At 47.1% G+C, this 18,481-nt stretch overlaps 1 protein-coding gene across 1 annotated transcript in view; it reads left to right on the top strand.

The window, feature by feature from the left end:
- Positions 1 to 4,566: 4,566 nt before the first annotated feature.
- The window catches only part of Zc3h7a (zinc finger CCCH-type containing 7A), a 40,161-nt gene continuing 26,246 nt past the window's right edge, over positions 4,567 to 18,481 (top strand). Inside the window, 4 exon segments of the mRNA XM_052759484.1 lie at positions 4,567 to 4,689; positions 15,252 to 15,353; positions 16,688 to 16,706; positions 16,708 to 16,728. Of these exon segments, the coding sequence (XP_052615444.1) occupies positions 15,286 to 15,353; positions 16,688 to 16,706; positions 16,708 to 16,728 (108 nt within the window). The 5' untranslated portion in view covers positions 4,567 to 4,689; positions 15,252 to 15,285.

The raw sequence follows: 18,481 nt of genomic DNA, 5'->3' as shown, positions 1-18,481 counted from the left end.
AAAAAAGATATACATGGCTTACCTAGAACTCTATTTGTAGATGAGACTGCCTGTCTCTGCCTCCTGAGTCCTGGGATTAATGGCATGGGCCACCTCCCCCATCAATTATTATTAATTTTGCATAGGTGTCTGTATCTACATGTTAGTGTGTATGTGCAGGTGAGTGCAGGCACCTGTGGTGTCTGGATGTATCCGATTCCTTGGAGCTGGTGTTCATGACTGCTTGAGCCTCCCAACAGATGCCAGGAACTGAACTCGGGTCCTTCGGAAGAGAGTCAAGTGCCACTAACTCCTGAACCTTCTCTTCAGCCCTCACACTGACCTCTTTTTTATTTTTTCTTTTTCGAGACAGGGATTCTCTGTGTAGCTTTGGAGCCTGTCCTGGAACTCACTCTGTAGCCCAGGCTGGCCTCGAACTCAGATATCCACCTGCCTCTGCCTCCTAAGTGCTGGGATTAAAGGCATGTGTCACCACTGCCTGGCTCACACTGATCTCTTAACCACAGATATGTTATTAATAATTGCTTGATTTCTTTGGACAAGGTCCTGGGTTCCAATCCCATAGCAACTTTTTAAAAATTGCTTGAAGCTGGGTATGGTGATGCAGTCATCTGTAATTCCAGAACTAGAGAGGCACAGGGGCAGGAGGATTGCCACAAGTTGGAGACCTGCCAGCTGCATATCAAGATCCTATTTCAAAAGAACCAGAAAGAGACCTGGCATGGTAGCACATGTCTTTGATTCCAGCACATGGAAGTCAGAAGCAGGGACTGCTATGTGTTTGAGACTAGTCTGGTCCAGGCCAAGCAGGGCTACACAGTGAACAGTGCTAAACAAACAAAACACCAGAAAAGGGTGAGAAATGGCTTAGCACTTAAGTGCATGTGTTGTTCTTGCAGAGGACCCAGGTTTGGTTCCTACCCACATGGCAGCTCACAACCACAAACAGTTCTCGAAGGTCTGATGCCCTCTTCTGGCTTTCATGGGCAGTGCATACACGTGCTACACAAACATCGATGCAAAAACATCCGCACACATAAAATCTTTATTTTTTTTTCTTTTATTTATTTATTTATTTTTTTTTTTTGGTTTTTCGAGACAGGGTTTCTCTGTGTAGCTTTGCGCCTTTCCTGGAACTCACTTGGTAGTCCAGGCTGGCCTCGAACTCACAGAGATCCGCCTGGCTCTGCCTCCCGAGTGCTGGGATTAAAGGCATGCGCCACCACCGCCCGGCCTATTTTTTTTTTTTTTCTTTTTTGAGAAGGGGTTTCTCTGTGCAGCTCTGGCTGTCCTAGAACTTGCTTTGTAGATCAGGAGGGCCTCAAACTCACAGAGGTCTGCCTCTCTCTGCCTCTGAGTGCTGGGACTAAAGGTATCTGCCACCACCATCTGGCTAGGACTGCTTTTTTTTTTAAATTTTTTATTTTTTTATGCATTGACTAACAGTTTGCATTTGGTTTCAGGTATAAATTGATGTTCAGGTTGTCAGCATGTGGGCAGTTTATGTTGTTTTGAGACAGGGTCTTCCTCTGTTGCCCTGACTAGAACTCTCTACATAGACCAGTCTAGCTGAAACTCAGAGATCATATGATAGTATGTGCCTCAGGCCTATGCAAGGTACCAGAGGATAGAAGACACAATAAAGGCTGGGTATGGTGGTGCATGCTTTTAATCCTGGCACTTGGGAAGCAAGGACATAAAACAGTTTCTCAGCAAATGCACCTGTTTGGTGCAGCACCCAGGGAAGAAACAACTTTCCATCACTATTATAGAAGCCAAAGGAAGTAGAAACTCTTAGATCACATAGTATTTTCCAAAGCTCAGCCCCCCTTCCCCCTTGCTCCATGCAGTATATAATGATAGGTTCCCAAATATATCTACTCTCTATCCCCAGGAAACTGTGACTATAGCTATCTCCCTGGAAAATCACTGGGAATCTACAGATGTGACTGAGGACCACCTTGCACTGTCCATCTGGTATAAATGCAGAAACCAGGGCTCTCATGAGCAGAGCAGTCAGGAAGTGTGATGATGGAGACCTCAGTCAAAGAGATGCAGAAGGGGAAGGAGACGGTGGCTCTGGAGAGGAAGGGCATGACCCAGAAGTGCAAGCAGCTTCTAGCAGCTGAAAGGGGCAAAGACTCGCTCTCTCTTTCTTTCTTTCTTTTTTTTTTTGTTTTTGTTTTTTTGGTATTTCAAGACAAGGTTTCTCTGTGTAGCTTTGGCTGTCCTGGAACTCACTCTGCAGACCAGGCTGGCCTTGAACTCATAGAGGCCTGTCTCTGCCTCTCAAGTGCTGGCATTAAAGGTGTGTGCCACCACTGCCCGGCGGGGCAAGGGCTCTTTACTAGAGTTTCCATAAGAAACAGGTCTTGGCTGGGGGGGTGGCGGCGGCGCACGCCTTTAATCCCAGCACTCAGGAGGCAGAGGCAGGTGGATCTCTGTGAGTTCCAGGCCAGCCTTGTCTACAGAGCGAGGTCCAGGATAGGCTCCAAAGCTACACAGAGAAACCCAGTCTCAAAAAAACAAACAAAACAAAAACAAAAACAAAGAAAAAAGGAAAAGGAACAAGTCTTGTCAGCATCCTACTTCAGCCCAGTGGAACACCCACTGCAGACTCTGGTCCTCTAGAACTCTAAGACAAGTTTATGGGTTTTTTTTTTTAAGATTTATTTATTTATTATGTATACAGAAGAGGGTGCCAGACCTCATTACAGATGGTTGTGAGCCACCATGTGGGTGCTGGGAATTGAACTCAGGACCTCTGGAAGAGCAGCCAGTGCTCTTAACCGCTGAGCCATCTCTCCAGCCCTTGTTTTTGTTTTAAGCCAACAAAAATGCAGTCCTTTGCTACAGTAACAATGGAAAGTCATACAATCTCATCAAGTTTCTCTTGTACACCAACTCCTGGGCTTTGCCCTAGCACTCTGGGTTTAGTCAGCATGCATCTCCGGGTTTTCTAATGTAAATTCTTTCCTCTTCCCTGTGGCCCTATACCTGCGTATCTCCAGGCTCATAGCCAAAGAAGTCCTGAAACTCCTGCTCTCCCTCCTTACTCCCTGCTGCTATTATAAGTGTATGCCACCACACCCGGTTTCTTTGGTGCTGGGAATCAAACCCAAGGCTTTGTGCATGCTAGGCAAGCACTTTGCCAACTGAGCTCCATCCTCAGCCCCTTTCACTTTTCTGTTTGTCCCTTCTATATATCATTATCTGCACAAGAGTGTAAAGAAACTTTCTAATACTGTACATTAGACCCTGGAATTCCCATCTCAGAGAAGGAATTTCAAATGTCATGTAGTGGCTCACCCTCTTTGAGTTTTCTATGCGCACACACCCACACTCACACACCTTTGGTCTTCCTGTCCCTCATCTACCCAAGTCCAGCTTCAGGAGCTTTGCTTCCTCATGCCTGGGAGCACCTCCCTCCTACTTTGGTGTCACTTCTCCGAATCCCCCCCAGATTGTTTCCTTTGAAGCAGCGCTCTCCTGCTCGTGTGTGTGTGTGTGTGTGTGTGTGTGTGTGTGTGTGTGTGTGTGTGTGTGTCTGTCTGTCTGTCTGTCTTTGCAGGCTTGTGGATCTACACTCCCATTCCGCATCCCCTGTCCCAGGGATCTGTCTCACACACTGCTGTGCCTGGGCACAATGCAGGCCCCTATGGGCATCTGGTCACTGAAGCACAGGTGAATACAGCGAAACCTAAGTTGAAACCTGAAGGCCACGGAGCACGAGGCTGACTATGGAGTCAGCATTGTCTCCGGAGATCCGTGCCTACCATTCTGTTGTAAGACCAGTGCATCTTGTTCTCCAGATGACACAAATAGTGACTGTGTGTAGAGTATAGCACAACTGATGGGAATAAGTTCCGGGGAGAGTGACACCCCCAGCACCTGAAGGAGTTTAGATCACCTCCCAGGGTCCCGACGCCGCCTGCCATTCACTTGAAAGGACACGGACCTATGGTTGCTTTCAAGGTGATGCCAACAGTGACAGGGCGCAGAGCTGGACACACGGGATAAATTACTGCAGGGAACAGATTGCGGGGAGAGTGACACCCTGGTGCCCAGATGAATCTAGGTCGCCTCCCAGTCCCACTCTGGTGCCTGAGCCGCGAGGGAGAGGCCGAGGACACTGGGCTCGCGGCCGCAGGGCCGCTCACCCCGATCCATGCAGCCGCGCCGGCACCCGCCCATCGCCGCCGCTTCCGCAGCCCCGTAGTCCCGACGTGGCGCCTCCATCCCGGGTCTGACGCCAGCGGCGCAGCCAATGGCGGCGTTTGCGGGGCGGCGCGCGAGGCCTCCGGCCGCCAGAGGGCGCCGCCCCGAGCGTCGCGGGCTGGCAGCCGCCGTGGGTCGCCCAGGAAAGCTGCGAGCCAGAGGGCGACAGCGGGTGAGCGCCGGTCCGGCTGTCGCCTCCGATCCCCGCGCAGCCCGCGACCCGGGTGCTGCCCCGCAGGTGAGGGAAGGGGACGCGCGGGCACCCCGGGGGAGGCTCGCGCGCTCCTCGTCGCGCGCGCGCGCGCGGCCACCGCCTCGTGCTCACGCGCGGCCGTTAACGGACTCCAGGCGGGGGAGGGGCGCGGGCCCCGGAAGCCGCCCGGCTGCACGGGGAGCCTCCCGAGTCGCAAGCGGGGGGCGCGCGCCCCCGCCACCGGGATAGCTTGGCCGACGTCCGCGCAGTCGCTTTTGGTGGTTTTACATTTCGTTATTTCCGGGTGCTGGGTGGTCGCGGGGGATCCGGGTTAAACGGTGTCTCGGCTTGGGGGCGCGCACGATGCCTGCCGAGTGCGCGCTCGCCGGTTTCGGGTTCATCCCTGCGGGTTTTGCGCGCGGTGCACCCCGCATATGGGTGGCGACCGGTTTCCGGTGTTCAGCAGAGGTGCGGGAATTGCAAGGGGGTTTTCGGTTTTTCTTTTCCCACCCCTAAAGAATAGAGACCTGTCAGTTCCCATTAGAGGGAATTTCCGGTTAAGGGGTGGTCAGCGCAGGGGTGTGGTCAGGCTGGAAGGTCCTGGCTAGGCCCAAGGGGTGGTGCCTGTGCTCTGATTGGGTGAATTTATTCCGGGGTTGGGCGTTTTCGGGTCCCCAGATGTTAAGGATCAAAAGGGTAAAGGTGTGGGGGTATTTACGACTGAGGGAGTCTGGTGAAACTAGACCTGTGCCGTCCGCCAAGGCGGTCACTGGTGACGTGGGGCCTTTGAACGTCGAATGTGGCAAGACTTTTGAGTTATTCTTCTGGTTTCTTTTTCTTCACTTCTTTCTTCCTCTTTTTCTTCTTTCTTTCTTTTTCTTTTTCTTTCTTTTTTTTTTTTTTCGAGACAGGGTTTCTCTGTGTAGCTCTGGCTGTCCTGGAATTCACTGTAGACCAGGCTGGCCTCAGCTCAGAGATCCACCTGCGTCTGCCTCTCGAGTGCTGGAACTAAAGGCGTGCACCACCACCGCCTAGCTCTGGTTTCAATTTTGAAGTGTGATTTGGGAGAAAAAAAGAACAAAAATGATCTCCTTGCTAAGCTCTTACTTAAAAAAATCAGCATATATTTAGCAGTGTGTTAATTGAGATGATAGCTGTTGTGGCCATGTTAGAATAAAAACAATCTGGTCGGTTTCTTTTTACTTTCTTGTATGGCCACTTGGTAATTTAAAATGGCTTGTGTGGCTAGCATCGTATTTCGATTGGACAGCGCTCAACAGGAGCGTCCGGATGGGGGAGGGGTTGGGAGCCACTGCCATCTGCTCTTCCTGATTCTCTGGAAGTGGCTGCCTTTCCTGGAGGACCTCAAGGAATCGAAGGGTCTTTTCACCCTCAGTTAAACTGAGCGGAGCTGCTCATTGTGTGTGTGGTAAGGTTGGGGTGGTATTCTTCATCTGTGCCCTAAATCAAGTGCTTGGACAGTTTTCTCTGTTGACCATCAGGGTGAGCTTCAGTTGAGAATCAGATTGCGTTATTGAAGTTGAATATTGTGCAAAGAGCCATTTGATTTAGTGTCCTCCAGATGAACTGGGACACTCCTTCCTTGCTCCGTGTTCTTGTGATTTTTGGTTGGGGTTATGTTCTGACGACACTCCTTCGTCACTCCCAGACCTACTGGCAACAATGTTCATGCGCCAGCCGGCTGTAAAGCCTTGAGTTGTTAATAGTGACTGAGTTTGAAACCTGCTGATTTGGGTGTGTTAAATCCATTTGTAAGTGAAGAAATGGGTTGTTAGACTGTCAGCTGTGGAAATAGTTTGAATAGGCAGTTAAGAAAGAAATAAAAACATGTCTCTGCTCTGTTGTCACAAATACTTGAAAATGGGTTTTCTAGACAGAATACCCTGTGAGGAAGCTTTTGTCTTCTAGATAATACCTGATTGTGTTTTGTCCCAGCAAATCGACACTTTCTCCATAATCTTCAAGTGTGGGGTGCTGTGGTCTCAGCCACTTGTCATAGTGAAGTGGGAGGGAGGAGGGCCGCAGGGTGAGGCTCGCCTCCCACAGGAAGCCACAGAAGTCATCCAAACACTTCTGAGGTATTTACAAATGAAGAAAAGTTGTTCGTGTGCTCTCGCTCTCTCTCTCTCTCTCTCTCTACACACACACACACACACACACACACACACACACACACACACACACACACACTTTTTTTTTTGAAACACCACCCACCGTGTCAGCTGGGCAACCAACTGGGTCTTCAGGCTTGACAGTAGTGACTTTACGTGCTGCACTATCTTGCCTCCCTCTCATGGCTTTCTAAGTGATTTCATTGATACATAGTTTTTAAAAAATGAGGTACTCAACCTTGACAGGGTTTGCCCCAACAAAAAATTTGTAATTTGCTTTTTAATTCTCCAAGTTCAGCAATGCGTTGTCTAGTTTATTTAGTAAGATCATGAAGCTTCTGAGCCATGGAATGGTGAGAGGCGAAAGTTCTGTTTCACAAGCAAGAGAGGATATGACTTTGGAGCTGGGGGTTGCTTGGGCATGTCTCATGAGAAGGCAAGAGATGTCAGCTCTTGAGCAGTAGGGCCTCCTGGGGATTTGAGGCACATCACGACTGTGGTGACTCAGGCAGATTATTTCAGTCTTCTGTTGAATAATCCCAGGTTTGTACATGAAGATGCAGGGTTCCCTGTGATCTGCTCTGCTTGACTGGAGGCTGCTTCCCAAGTTTACAGGATCTGGAATCTCTTGGCAGTTTCAAAGTGAACAGTTCCCATGGGGGAAGGGAGGACTTAGCCCAAATAAGGAGTTACCTTCCTGGTGCTGTTTGGCATAGCCTCCTCCAGTTTTCAGAAAGTGAGATGCTGTCTCAGGGAGAGAGAAGCTGACTCAGGAAGAGAGAACTTGTCGCAGGAAAGAGAGAAACCTTTTCAGGGAATGGAGAAGCTGTTTCAGGAAGGGAGAAGCTGTTTAGCAGGGTTTCTCCACCTGGATTGCAGCAGGCAGGGTGTGGCATTTTACCCTCTTGCCCAGGGCTGGATAAGTGCTTGAAGAATCAGCTAGTGTACATTGTTTCAAGAAAGATTCACAGCCGGGTGGTGGTGGTGCACACCATTAATCCCAGCACTCAGGAGGCAGAGCCAGGCGGATCTCTACAGGCACCAAAACTAAACAGAGAAACTGTCTCAAAAAACAAAAACAGGGTTGAGGATTTAGCTCAGTGGTAGAGTACTTGGGTGGGGGGAACCACAGGGAACCAAACAAACAAAAAGAAAGGTTCACAGTAACACTACTTGAACCATTTGGTAGGTTTTTTGCTTTTTTTCTCTTGAGACAGGGTTTTCTCTGTATAACTGTGGCTGTCCTGAAACTTGCTCTGTAGACCAGGCTGGCCTCGAACTGAAAGAGATCTGCCTGCCTTTGCCTGCTGAGTGCTGGGATTAAAGGCGTGCGCCACTGCCAGTGGATACTTTTTTAAAGCAAAATTACAATAATACTAGACTGCTTTTTCTTGCACCCCTTTAAAAAATATCTTTTATTTATATTTTGACAATTTCATATACGTATATCTTGTATCTTGATCATATTTACACCTGGAATGCTTTGCCAGTCCCATAATGGTAGTTGAATCAGGGCCAGCTGGTGGTCTATTTGTTATCTTTTTAAAGATTTATTTATTTTATTTATATGGTGCTCTATCTGTATGTATACTTGTCTGCCAGAAGAGGGCTTCATATCCCATTGTAGATGGTTGTGAGCCACCATGTGGTTGCTGGAAATTGAACTCAGGACCTCTGGAAGAGCTGCCAATGCTCTTAACCTCTGAGCATCTCTCCAACGCCCACACATGAAGTATTTGTGTCTGAATATGTTCTGGCCAAGCATAGTCCATGGAGGTTTTCTTCTTGGGCATGTTTCCTGACCCCTCAGCTTGAGTGAAGATGCTTTAAATGATTGCTATGAGCTTGCCTGTGTGTACACGTGTGTGCACAAGCATGTTCATTCCATTCCTCTTGGGTGACCATGAAGTGTCCACCTGTGTCTGAGCCCAGGCCACCTGGGACAGGGAGCTCTCCATCTTTCTGCCTGCCTCCTTTGTGCTGGGGTTCAGATGTGTGCCACCATGTCCGGCTCATTCTACTTTGTCTTGTGAGCAGTTGTACAGAGTTCTAATGTAACTGATCTTGGGACTTTTCATGAAACAGTCTTTTTACACTTGACTGCTCGGTTCATCATCATCCAGCTATTTAGTGAACTAGTTTTATACGTTGTTCATGTAGTCAGGACCAAGAGACAAGGTCCCTGTTTAAGTGACCAATAGAGGTCAAGGCAGCTGTTGTGGCAATTTAAGGTGATAAGGGAAGGTCCCAAAATGTGTCTTTTAAGCCAAGACTCCAGGATGAAAAGGAGCCAGCTCTGTGGAGGACCGGGATGTACACTGTGGGCAGAGAAAACAGCAAGCATGATGCCTATGAGTACAGAGTACTTAGCCAGTCTCACAACCCCAGGAACCTGTGTGGCCTGGAGGAGGAATGGTGTGCAGGGAGTGGGAAGGAAGGCTCCTTTAGTGCATAGCAAGGAAGCAAGGCTTTCTTCTAAATGCCTTGGGAAGGCTCTGACGGCTTCTACCCAGAAGTGCAGTGATGAAGTTGGGGTTCTTACTGACTTGAACCCCTGATGCTCTTGTCTCCAGAATAGCTAGGATTACAGGAGTGTGTTACTACTCCCAACTCCTAAACTGTATTATGATAAGAGCCTTCCTTTCAGTGTCCTGTGGGAAGTGGCTAGGGAGAGGACAGTAAGAGCACTGGGCTGGGCACGGGCTTGGGAGGAGGTCTTACAGGCCTGGGATGCCCTGTGTGTGTTCTGATGTTCTGATGCTGTCATTAGTGGGATTTGAGAGTTGGTAGGATGTGGAATTGTGAAAGAAAGAACAGTGTACACTTTTGTTTCTGACTTGAGGAACTGGCTAGGTTTGGGAAGAGAATATACAGTTAATAGGGCCAATTAATTTAATTACCTCAGCAGTTAAGAGTATTTGCTGCTCTTGCAGAGGACCCAGATTTGGTTCTCAGCATCCACTTGGTGGTGTACAACTGTCTGTAACTCCAGTTCCAGGGGATCCAGTGCCCTCTTCTGACCCCCAAGAGCACCAAGCATGCACATAGTACATGTACATAGATTCAGGCAAAACACTTATGCAAATATTTTTATTTTTTTTTTATTTTTTAGTTTTTCGAGACAGGGTTTCTCTGTGTAGCTTTGCGCCTTTCCTGGATCTCGCTCTGTAGACCAGGCTGGCCACTAAGATCTGCCTGCCTCTGCCTCCCAAGTGCCCCTGCCTCCCAAGGGATTAAAGGCGTGAGCCACCACTGCCTGGCCACAAAATGGTTTTTTATTTTAAGAGATAATTATAGACACACAGGAAATCACAAAGGGAGAACATAGAGTCCCATGAACCTTTCACTCTTCTACTTCTGGTGACAGACACAAGCAGGAAAAGGCCGTGAGTGTAAGACAGTTTCCCATACATACTGTGCTGGCTTCTCATTAGCACTCATTTGTATACACATGGGGCATTCTGTGCTGATTTGTCTAGAGGTGCTGGTTTATAAACTAGCACCTAAGCTGAGACAAAGAACTTTTTGTTTTGTTCTGTTTTTTTGTGAGACAGAGTTTCATGTAGTACAGGCTAGCCTTGAACTCACTGTGCAGCTAAGGATGGCCTGAAGCTTTTGATCTTTCTGCCTCCTCTTGGATGTTGGGATTATAGGTGTGTGCCACAGGCCTGGTTTAGATCAAGGGTTTTCTATAGGGTGTCTTTGGCAGGACACATAAGAGACTGGAGGCAGTGATTAGCTGCCTTTGGGAAGGCAGATGGGACAGTGTTTGGGAAGGAGACATTCCTTTTTACTAGCCTAGTACCATGTGAACAACCTGAGGCAGCTGTGTGACACCCAAGTGGGACTGTCAGGCAGAGAGTTGTCAGTGGTCGGGGCAGCTGGTGTCATTCATGTCTGGACATGGCTAGAGGTCCTCTAGGGAAGAGGATGGAGAGATCTGGAAGAGTCCACATGAAGCTCGAGGGCTTGCCCAAGGGAGGCCAGGTGAAGACAGTGGCCGTGAGAGAAGGTGGGGAGAAGTGTCATGGAGGGGCAGTCAGGGGGTGCAGCCTGTGCTCTGCGGGAGAGAAGTGACTGTTAGATTTGCTTTAAAGAATTTTCATACTCGACCTGACAGGTGAGATATCATCAGCAAGAAGGTGTGTTTCCAAGGCAATGCTCCTCTGTTGCCTCCGGGGTGTGCTGACTTTTTTTTTTTTTTTTTTTTTTTTTAATTTTTCCAGATGCAAGAAACCCAGCTGCATAATTTGTGGTAGTGGGGATTGCATTTGTGTTCTCCTTGAGAAAGAAAAATATGTTCTCAGCTGGAGATGGTGGGGCACACCTTTAATCCCAGCCCTGGGGAGGCAGAGGCAGGCGGATCTCTGTGAGTTCAAGGCCAACCTGGGCTACAGAGTGAGTTCCAGGACAGGCTCCAAAACTACAGAGAAACCCTGTCTCAAAAAACCAACAACCAACCAACCAAACAAAAACCCTGAGGCCAGACTTTGACAGGATTGAAGAGCAAGGTGAGCTGGGGTGTGGTCGACAGGCAGTTGTCACAGAGCTGTCTAGTATTCAGGGACTCTGGGGTTTAGTCCCCAGCACTGCAGATAAATACATAATAAAACCACAAACCAAAAATAAGGGGTAAACTAAAATAATTTTCTTTCTTTAAAAATGGAGGTGGAGGTGGGGTTATTTTCTAAGCAAAATGAAATCTGTGGTGGAACTGTGTCTGCATACGGGAGAGAACGGCTGGGCCAGTGTCTGTATCTTTCCAAGGTACTCACTGAGATCCACCTGCCTCTGCTTTCTGAGTGCTAGGATTAAAGGCACGCGCCACTATGTCTAGCTACCTAATACTAACACACATAGCATCCTGGACTACACAGTGAGACCCGTTCTCAAAGAAAAAGAGGTGGGGGAGATAATACTATGCATGCTGCTGAAGGGCTTAGGAATGAACTGTAATTTATGTCAAGCCACCCGTGTGTGTGTGTGTGTGTGTGTGTGTGTGTGTGTGTGTGTGTGTGTGTGTGTGTGTGTTTTCAGATGATGCCTTGCAGGAATGGTTTTTCCTGTCATAGTTTTCTGGGATCAAACTCAGATTGTTAGTGGTGGTGGCCAGTTTCTCTACCCACTGAACCATCTCATTGTCCCTGTGGCTTACTTTAAATTTGACAAATAAAGTGAGTTGGTGTTAAGATAGGAAAGGCCAGGAAAGGCGCAAAGCTACACAGAGAAACCCTGTCTCGAAAAAACCAAAAAAAAAAAAAAAAAAAAAAAAAAAAAAAAGATAGGAAAGGCAGGTTGCTAAAGATAGACAGATGTAATAAATATTGAAAAATATAATTTGTAGAATCTAGGTAGTATATACATACATAGTCTTCATTGTAAAAAATGTTTACAGTAAATTTGGAATTCTTTATTAAGATTTTGAGCCGGGCAGTGGTGACGCACACCTTTAATCCCAGCACTTGGGAGGCAGAGGCAGGCGGATCTGTGAGTTCGAGGCCAGCTTGGTCTACAGAGTGAGTTCCAGGACAGGCACCAAAACTACAGAGAAACCCTGTATGGGAGGTAGGGGGGTGGGAGGGTGGGGGGTGGGGAGATTTTGAGAAAAACTGAAAACATGATTGAAAATGAAATGCTATTACACTGTTGCTTAGGTTTATTTTATGTGTATGAGTATTTTTCTGGCATGTTTATTTACCATGTGAGTGCCTGGTGCCCATGGAGGTCAGAAGACAGTGTCAGATTCCCTGGAACTGGAGTTACAGACAATTGTGAGCTGCCATGTAGGTTTACTTAACCGCTGAGCCATCTCTCTAGCCCCTCACACTGTGTTTAAGTATTGCCTGATATACTAAACTTGTGGCTATTTGGGGATGAGGGGTGTGTTTCTGTGGTACAGCATGCCTGCCAGGCCTGCCAAATGCATGTGAAGCCTTTGGTCCAGTTTCCCAGCATGACAAACAACTTTTTGAGCGGGGCCTATAATTCCCAAATTTAGGAGAGGGAAGCAGGAGGATCAAGAGTTCAAGACTGGCCTGGACTACATCTGGAGTTCACTCCAGACAGGGCTGCGAGAGTCAGACTTTATCTCAAAAAGACAGGACAATGACAAGTGAGGCTCTGGCCTCAGTTTTCAAGAGGATTTTTTAATTTCTTCCCTACCACCCCCCCAGACGGGGTTTCTCTGTGTAGCCCTGGCTGTCCTGGAGCTCACTCTGTAGACCACGCTGGCCTTAAACTCACCAAGATCCACCTGTCTCTGCCTCCCGAGGGCTGGGATTAAAGGTGTACACCACCATGTCCACCATATTTCCTTCTAATCATATGCTTGAATATTTAGCTCTTTGCCCTGTGCCCTTTGTAAGAAGTCAGAGTTCAAGGTGTTCTAGCACTTTCTAGGGAAATAGTCCTAAAGCTATAAAGTCCGATTATCATTAGCCAGGAGCCAAATCCCCATCCCCCCCTGAAGAGACAGGGTCTCTCTGTAGCCCTGGCTGTCCTGGAACTCGCTCTGTAGACCAGGCTGGCCACACAGAGATCCACCTGCCTCTGCCTCCAAGTGCCAGGATTAAATAGGATTAAAGGCATATGCCACTACTGCCCAGTGCAACAACTCTTCTTCTTTTTCTCTTTTTTTTAAATCAAAGATTTATTTATTTATTGTCTACACAGTGTTCTGTCTGCATGCCAGAAGAGGGCACCAGATCTCATTACAGATGGTTGTGAGCCACCATGTGGTTGCTGGGAATTGAACTCAGGACCTCTGGAAGATCAGCTAGTGTTCTTAACCTCTGAGCCATCTCTCCAACCCTCAGCAAGTATTCTTAACATGAACCATCTCACCTGCTTCTTAACTAAACTATTTTAAAAGCTGTTTAAAAATTCCAGAAATTTTACTTCATTACGGCCATTTTACTTCAGTGTCGTGAACTTAAAAAACAAAATTATTTGCTTTAATGTGTATGGGTGTTTTGCCTGCACACAGGTATAGGCACCACTTGCATGCCTGGTGCCAGAAGAGGGTGTCAGCCCTTGGGACAGGAGTTACATTTGTGAGACACCATGTGAGTGATGGGACTTGAGCCTGGGTCCTTTGGAAGAACAGCCAGTGCTCTTAACCACTGAGCCATCTTTCTATCCCCCAGTGTCATGGATTTTTTAAAAACTCATTCTGTAAATTTTCAAAGTGAATTCCACAGTTAATCAACATTCTGCCTTTTCATTCTGATCCTCCTATTATAAGTTGGGGGAATATGCGATTTTTATTTATTTATTTTTAGTTTTTTGAGACAGGGTGTAGCCTGGATGTCCTGGAACTGGCTCTGTGATTAAAGATGTGTGCTACCATGCCTGGGGAATATTTGAAAGCAAGTGGTAGATGTCTTTTCTGAGTGCTGCTGTTACAGTATCACATACAGATTCTTAACACTTGACAGTGTTGGAAAGACCAAAAAGATGCATGCCAGTCAGCCTCTGGGCATCCAGTCCTGTATATCCTCAAATAACATTACAGTGGCAAGCAGTGAAACCAGAACATTTCAGCCACCTGCTTGAGGTGTCTCCAGGTCTGAACACATGAGCTTCATTGTAGGTCTCAGTTCTCAGCCGAGGGTGATTCAATGCCCCTTCCCCTGCTGGCCCCCCCAAGATGTTTGCTACTATCTGGAGATCTCTTTGATCATCACACCTGGTAACAAGAGAGACTGCTAATCTCCAGCAGCAGAGAACACTCTATAAATGAGCAGCTATCAGCACTGAGACCAGGAAATCTAGAGTGGGGATCAGGGAATCCATATTTTAAAATTGTATGTGTGTGGGTGTCTTGCCCATGTATATCTGTGCACCACATGCCTGTAGTGTCTGAAGGGACTAGAAAAAGGTGTTGGATTCCTTGGAACTGGAGTCACAGATGGTTGGGAACGGTCAGTGTGCGTGCTGGGAATTTGCGTCCTGGAAGAGCAGCCAGTTCTCTGACGCACCGGGCCATCTCACCACCACCGGAGATCTGTCCTTTATCTCAGCCCCTTTTCAGGGCTTCTGTTTAACTTGCTGGGGACTGCTCAGTGAAGGTTGGTCAGAGGGATGGATAGCAGTGGCATGAAGTCACTGTGTTTAGACCTGTCTATACTGTTGTAAGGGTTAGCTCAGAAGCTCTTGCTCTGCTTACTAGGTTGTCAGATTCCCTCCGAGGCAGGGGAGGTGAAGTTTTCCCTGTGGACACCTTCCAGAAGCTGAGCATGGCTAAGACTGTCCTTGCTGCCGCTCACACATGCAGGTTGATGGGGAAGAGACAAAACCTGTGTCAATAAGGGGATGCCTTGCATGTGGGCTGTTTAGGAGGGGCCCACGGGAGCAGCAGAGTCACGCACCCTGACCAGTCTGAAAATAGCGTGCTGTGGACACAAAACCACAGGAACCCCAAAGAAAGGCCTAACGGCTCCTCAGTGTCCAGGGCCTTTGGAGCTGTGTGTGTTCTAGCCCGAGTGAGGGCCTAGAGTTATGGATTTGTTTGTTTGTTTTTTATTTTTCAAGACAGTTTCTCTGTGTAGCTCTGGCTGTCCTAGAACTTACTCTGTAGACGAGGCTGGCCTCAAACTCACAGAGATCTGCCTGCCTCTGCCTTCCGAGTGCTTAGAATTATGGATGTTTTAGTGGGAAATCCAGAATTGCTGGCGGGTGCAGTAATTTTGTGCCTTGTTTCTTTACAGATTGCTCAGTTAGCAAGTGGATGTGCGGGGTAACATGTCCAGTGTGTCTGAGGAGAGAAGAAAAAGGCAGCACGACATTAAGGAAGGTCTACAGTTCATCCAGTAAGAACTTGACACTTGATGGCCCACTAGTGTGCTGTCTGATGGCCTCTCCTGAATTATGTATGGAGTCCACACATGTGGAAAGTCAGAGATCTCTTGGTGTTTTCTGTTGTGAGATAGAATCTCACACTGTAGCCCAAGAAAGCCTTAAACTCCTTACAGTCCTCCTGCTTCAACCTCACAAGCACTGGATTATAAGCATGAAGCACCCCCCATACCTACCAAGCCGAGAACTGTCATAGTGTTCAGGTTGGGTTGAAAATGACATTTTCATTCCAGCACTTTTTTTCCTTATCCCTTTGGGGTATTCTTTTTGTTGTTGTTGTTGTTTTTCAAGACAGGGTTTCTCTGTGTGGCCCTGGCTGTCCTCCTGGGACTCACTGGTGTAGAGCAGGCTGGCCTCAAACTCACAGAGATCTGCCTGACTCTGCCTCCCAAGTGCTGGCATTAAAGGCATGCACCACCTTTTGGATATTCTTTTTTTTTTTTTGGAGCTGAGGATCGAACCCAGGGCCTTGCGCTTGCTAGGCAAGCGCTCTACCACTGAGCTAAATCCCCAACCCATGGATATTTTTATATTCTTCTTTTTGTTCGTTTTTAGTGCTAAAGCTCTTATGTTGCAGCCCTTTCCCTCAAATTTGACTGAAGAATTGGGATGTGTTCCTATAAGAAGCATTCTGGTGAATTAAACATCTGGAATGAACATCGGTAGCACAGAAGGCTTTTGCTGTCAGGCCATGCTGTTAAGGGACAGCACCAGTGGCAGACAGCTTTTGCTTGGGGACATGTCCAGGCAGAAGGGTCTCTTTGTTCCTTCTGGGGAGGAGACACTGATCAGCAATAAATTGGATCAGAAAGTGTCAATTTTTAATCTTTTTGGTATTTGAAGAATTAGGTCTTTTTTGAAAAGGAGTAGATTTGAAAGAGAAGTATTGTACTTAAGGAAACAGTAGTTGCCATGGTAGCCCATACCTGAAATACCTCAGCACTTGTAATTCCTGCACTCAGAAGCCAGAAGAGAGTGTTGTTGGATCTTTGAGCTCCCATGTGGGTATTGGGAACTGAATCAGGGTTCTCTGCAAGAGCAGCAAGTACTTTTAACCACTGAGCTATCTCTCCAGCCCCTAAAAAGTGCAGTTAAAGATAACTTCTGGCTGAATAATGCTGATAAGGAGCCTGTCATGGTGGAGCATTCTTGTAATCCTAACACGTGGGATGTGGAGGCAGGCTGATCTCAGTGTGTTCCATGTCAATCAGGGATACTGTCTCAGAACAAATGAACAACACTTGTAGTAGATCTTGGTAATTACAATAGATTTGTTTCTTCTTCTCAGGTCTCCGCTGTCATATCCAGGGGACCCAGGAGCAATATGCGGTAATGACTTTGGGAAGGGTTGTGGCTAGTCACAGTAGCTCAAGAACTATAATCTGCAACATAATTTGGCAAACCTTGGCCTCGTGTGTCACACCTGACTTGACCAGCTGCCCTCTTTCACAAATAAAGCTTTATTAGAATCCTGTAGCTGCAGCCATTTGTTTTATATTCTCTGTGACACAGGACAGAACTTAAATGTCCCACAGTGCTTTAGATGCTCACTTTTTTCATTTATGGAAAACGCTTGCTAGCCTCTTCTGTATAGGACAGCCTCTGGGGCATTTTTGGACACTTGCCTTGCGTTTTCCTTCCTGTGTTAGTGTAGTCTGAGTTAGTATGGATTTTGAACCCTCTGCCAATTAACTACTATTTTATTTTATTGATTGATTGGTTTTTTTTTAAACAGGATTTCTCTGTGTAACAGTCCTGGCTGTCCTGGAACTTGCTTTGTAGACCAGGCTGGCCATGAACTCACTGAAATCCACCTGCCTCTGCCTCCCAAGTGCTGGGATTAAAGGCTTGCGCCTGCCCAGCTAACTACTATTTTGTCAAAAATAAGTGGAGTGGAATTGAACAGAGAATGTGGGTGTCATCATTTTCAATTTTGATAAGTCCTGACAGCACTGATGGAGGGTTGTTTAGAGGGTGGGAGGGTAGAGCTGGGATGAATTGGCCAGACATAGGAAGAAGAAGGCCACTCCTTTGGACCTTGGACTACAGCACTGTGGCTTGGAATCTCTGAAGGTGTGTGTTTCCAAGTGTCCACTTTCCTCCTTCCCTGTGTTCAGTTCCTCCTCTTCCTCTCCTCTCCACACTGAGGAGAGTCTGAAAGTATTTGAACTGAAATACCTGGAGAAACCCTTTTGTTTTCCACATGTGGAACTGGGCCACAGAGGTTCAGTGGCATATCACAAGCCACATCAGGCATTAATGCTTGCTTTGTTCCCTGGCAATCTAGTCAGTTTAAATGTGTGTGTATTAGGACCAAAAAAGTTATCTGATCTTATGATAGAAAAGGTACATATCAATAAATGGGTATAATCACTCAATAAGCAAATTACTTAGCCTCATCCCCTAAATCAGGAAATGATCTAAGCAAATAGCTTAAAAAAGAAGAAATACAGGGCCAGAGAGATAGCTAAGCATGTAAAGGCACCAGGCACCAAGCCTAATGACTTGAATTTCTTCCATGGGTTCTGCATGGTGGAAGGAGAGATTTGACTCCCCCAAATTCTTTGACCCCCACACATGCACGGTGGCTTGTATAAAACCACTCCTCCCCTCCTCCCAGTCCCCCACAAATAACAATGTTTTAAAAGAAGAAATGTAAATGATGCATAAAAATGTGGAAAGGTTTGACCGTGCTGGTCAAGACGTGCAAATATAAAGGGTACCATGCATGTGTGCATGCTTACATGCACGTGCTCCCTAGTGTGCTGCACAGCAGCAGTGGAAGCATTTATTACTATTGCCTTGTCAGAAATACTCGTCAAAGGCTTAAACTAAAGCTGGGCTTGGTAGCTCATGCCTGTACACTCAGCTCTTGGAAAGCAGAGGCAGGAGGATGGCAGCAGATTTGAAGCCATAAATATTAAATGTACTCTATTGACTGAGGACTTGCACCAAGTGTCTTATTACCTGCACAGAATCAGAGACACACACATACACTTACAAAGTGCTTTTAACCTTTTTTTTTTTTTTTTTTCCCTCAAAAGGAGAGGGAGTTTTCTCTTGCAGAAGGAGGCAAGATGAA

The sequence above is a fragment of the Peromyscus californicus genome, unplaced genomic scaffold, assembly GCF_007827085.1.
Source record: "Peromyscus californicus insignis strain IS unplaced genomic scaffold, ASM782708v3 Scaffold_3__1_contigs__length_106647218, whole genome shotgun sequence".
Classification (NCBI taxonomy): Eukaryota; Metazoa; Chordata; class Mammalia; order Rodentia; family Cricetidae; genus Peromyscus; species Peromyscus californicus.
The sequence above is the reverse complement of the archived record's forward strand: the minus strand, read 5'-3'. Positions and strand labels throughout refer to the sequence as shown.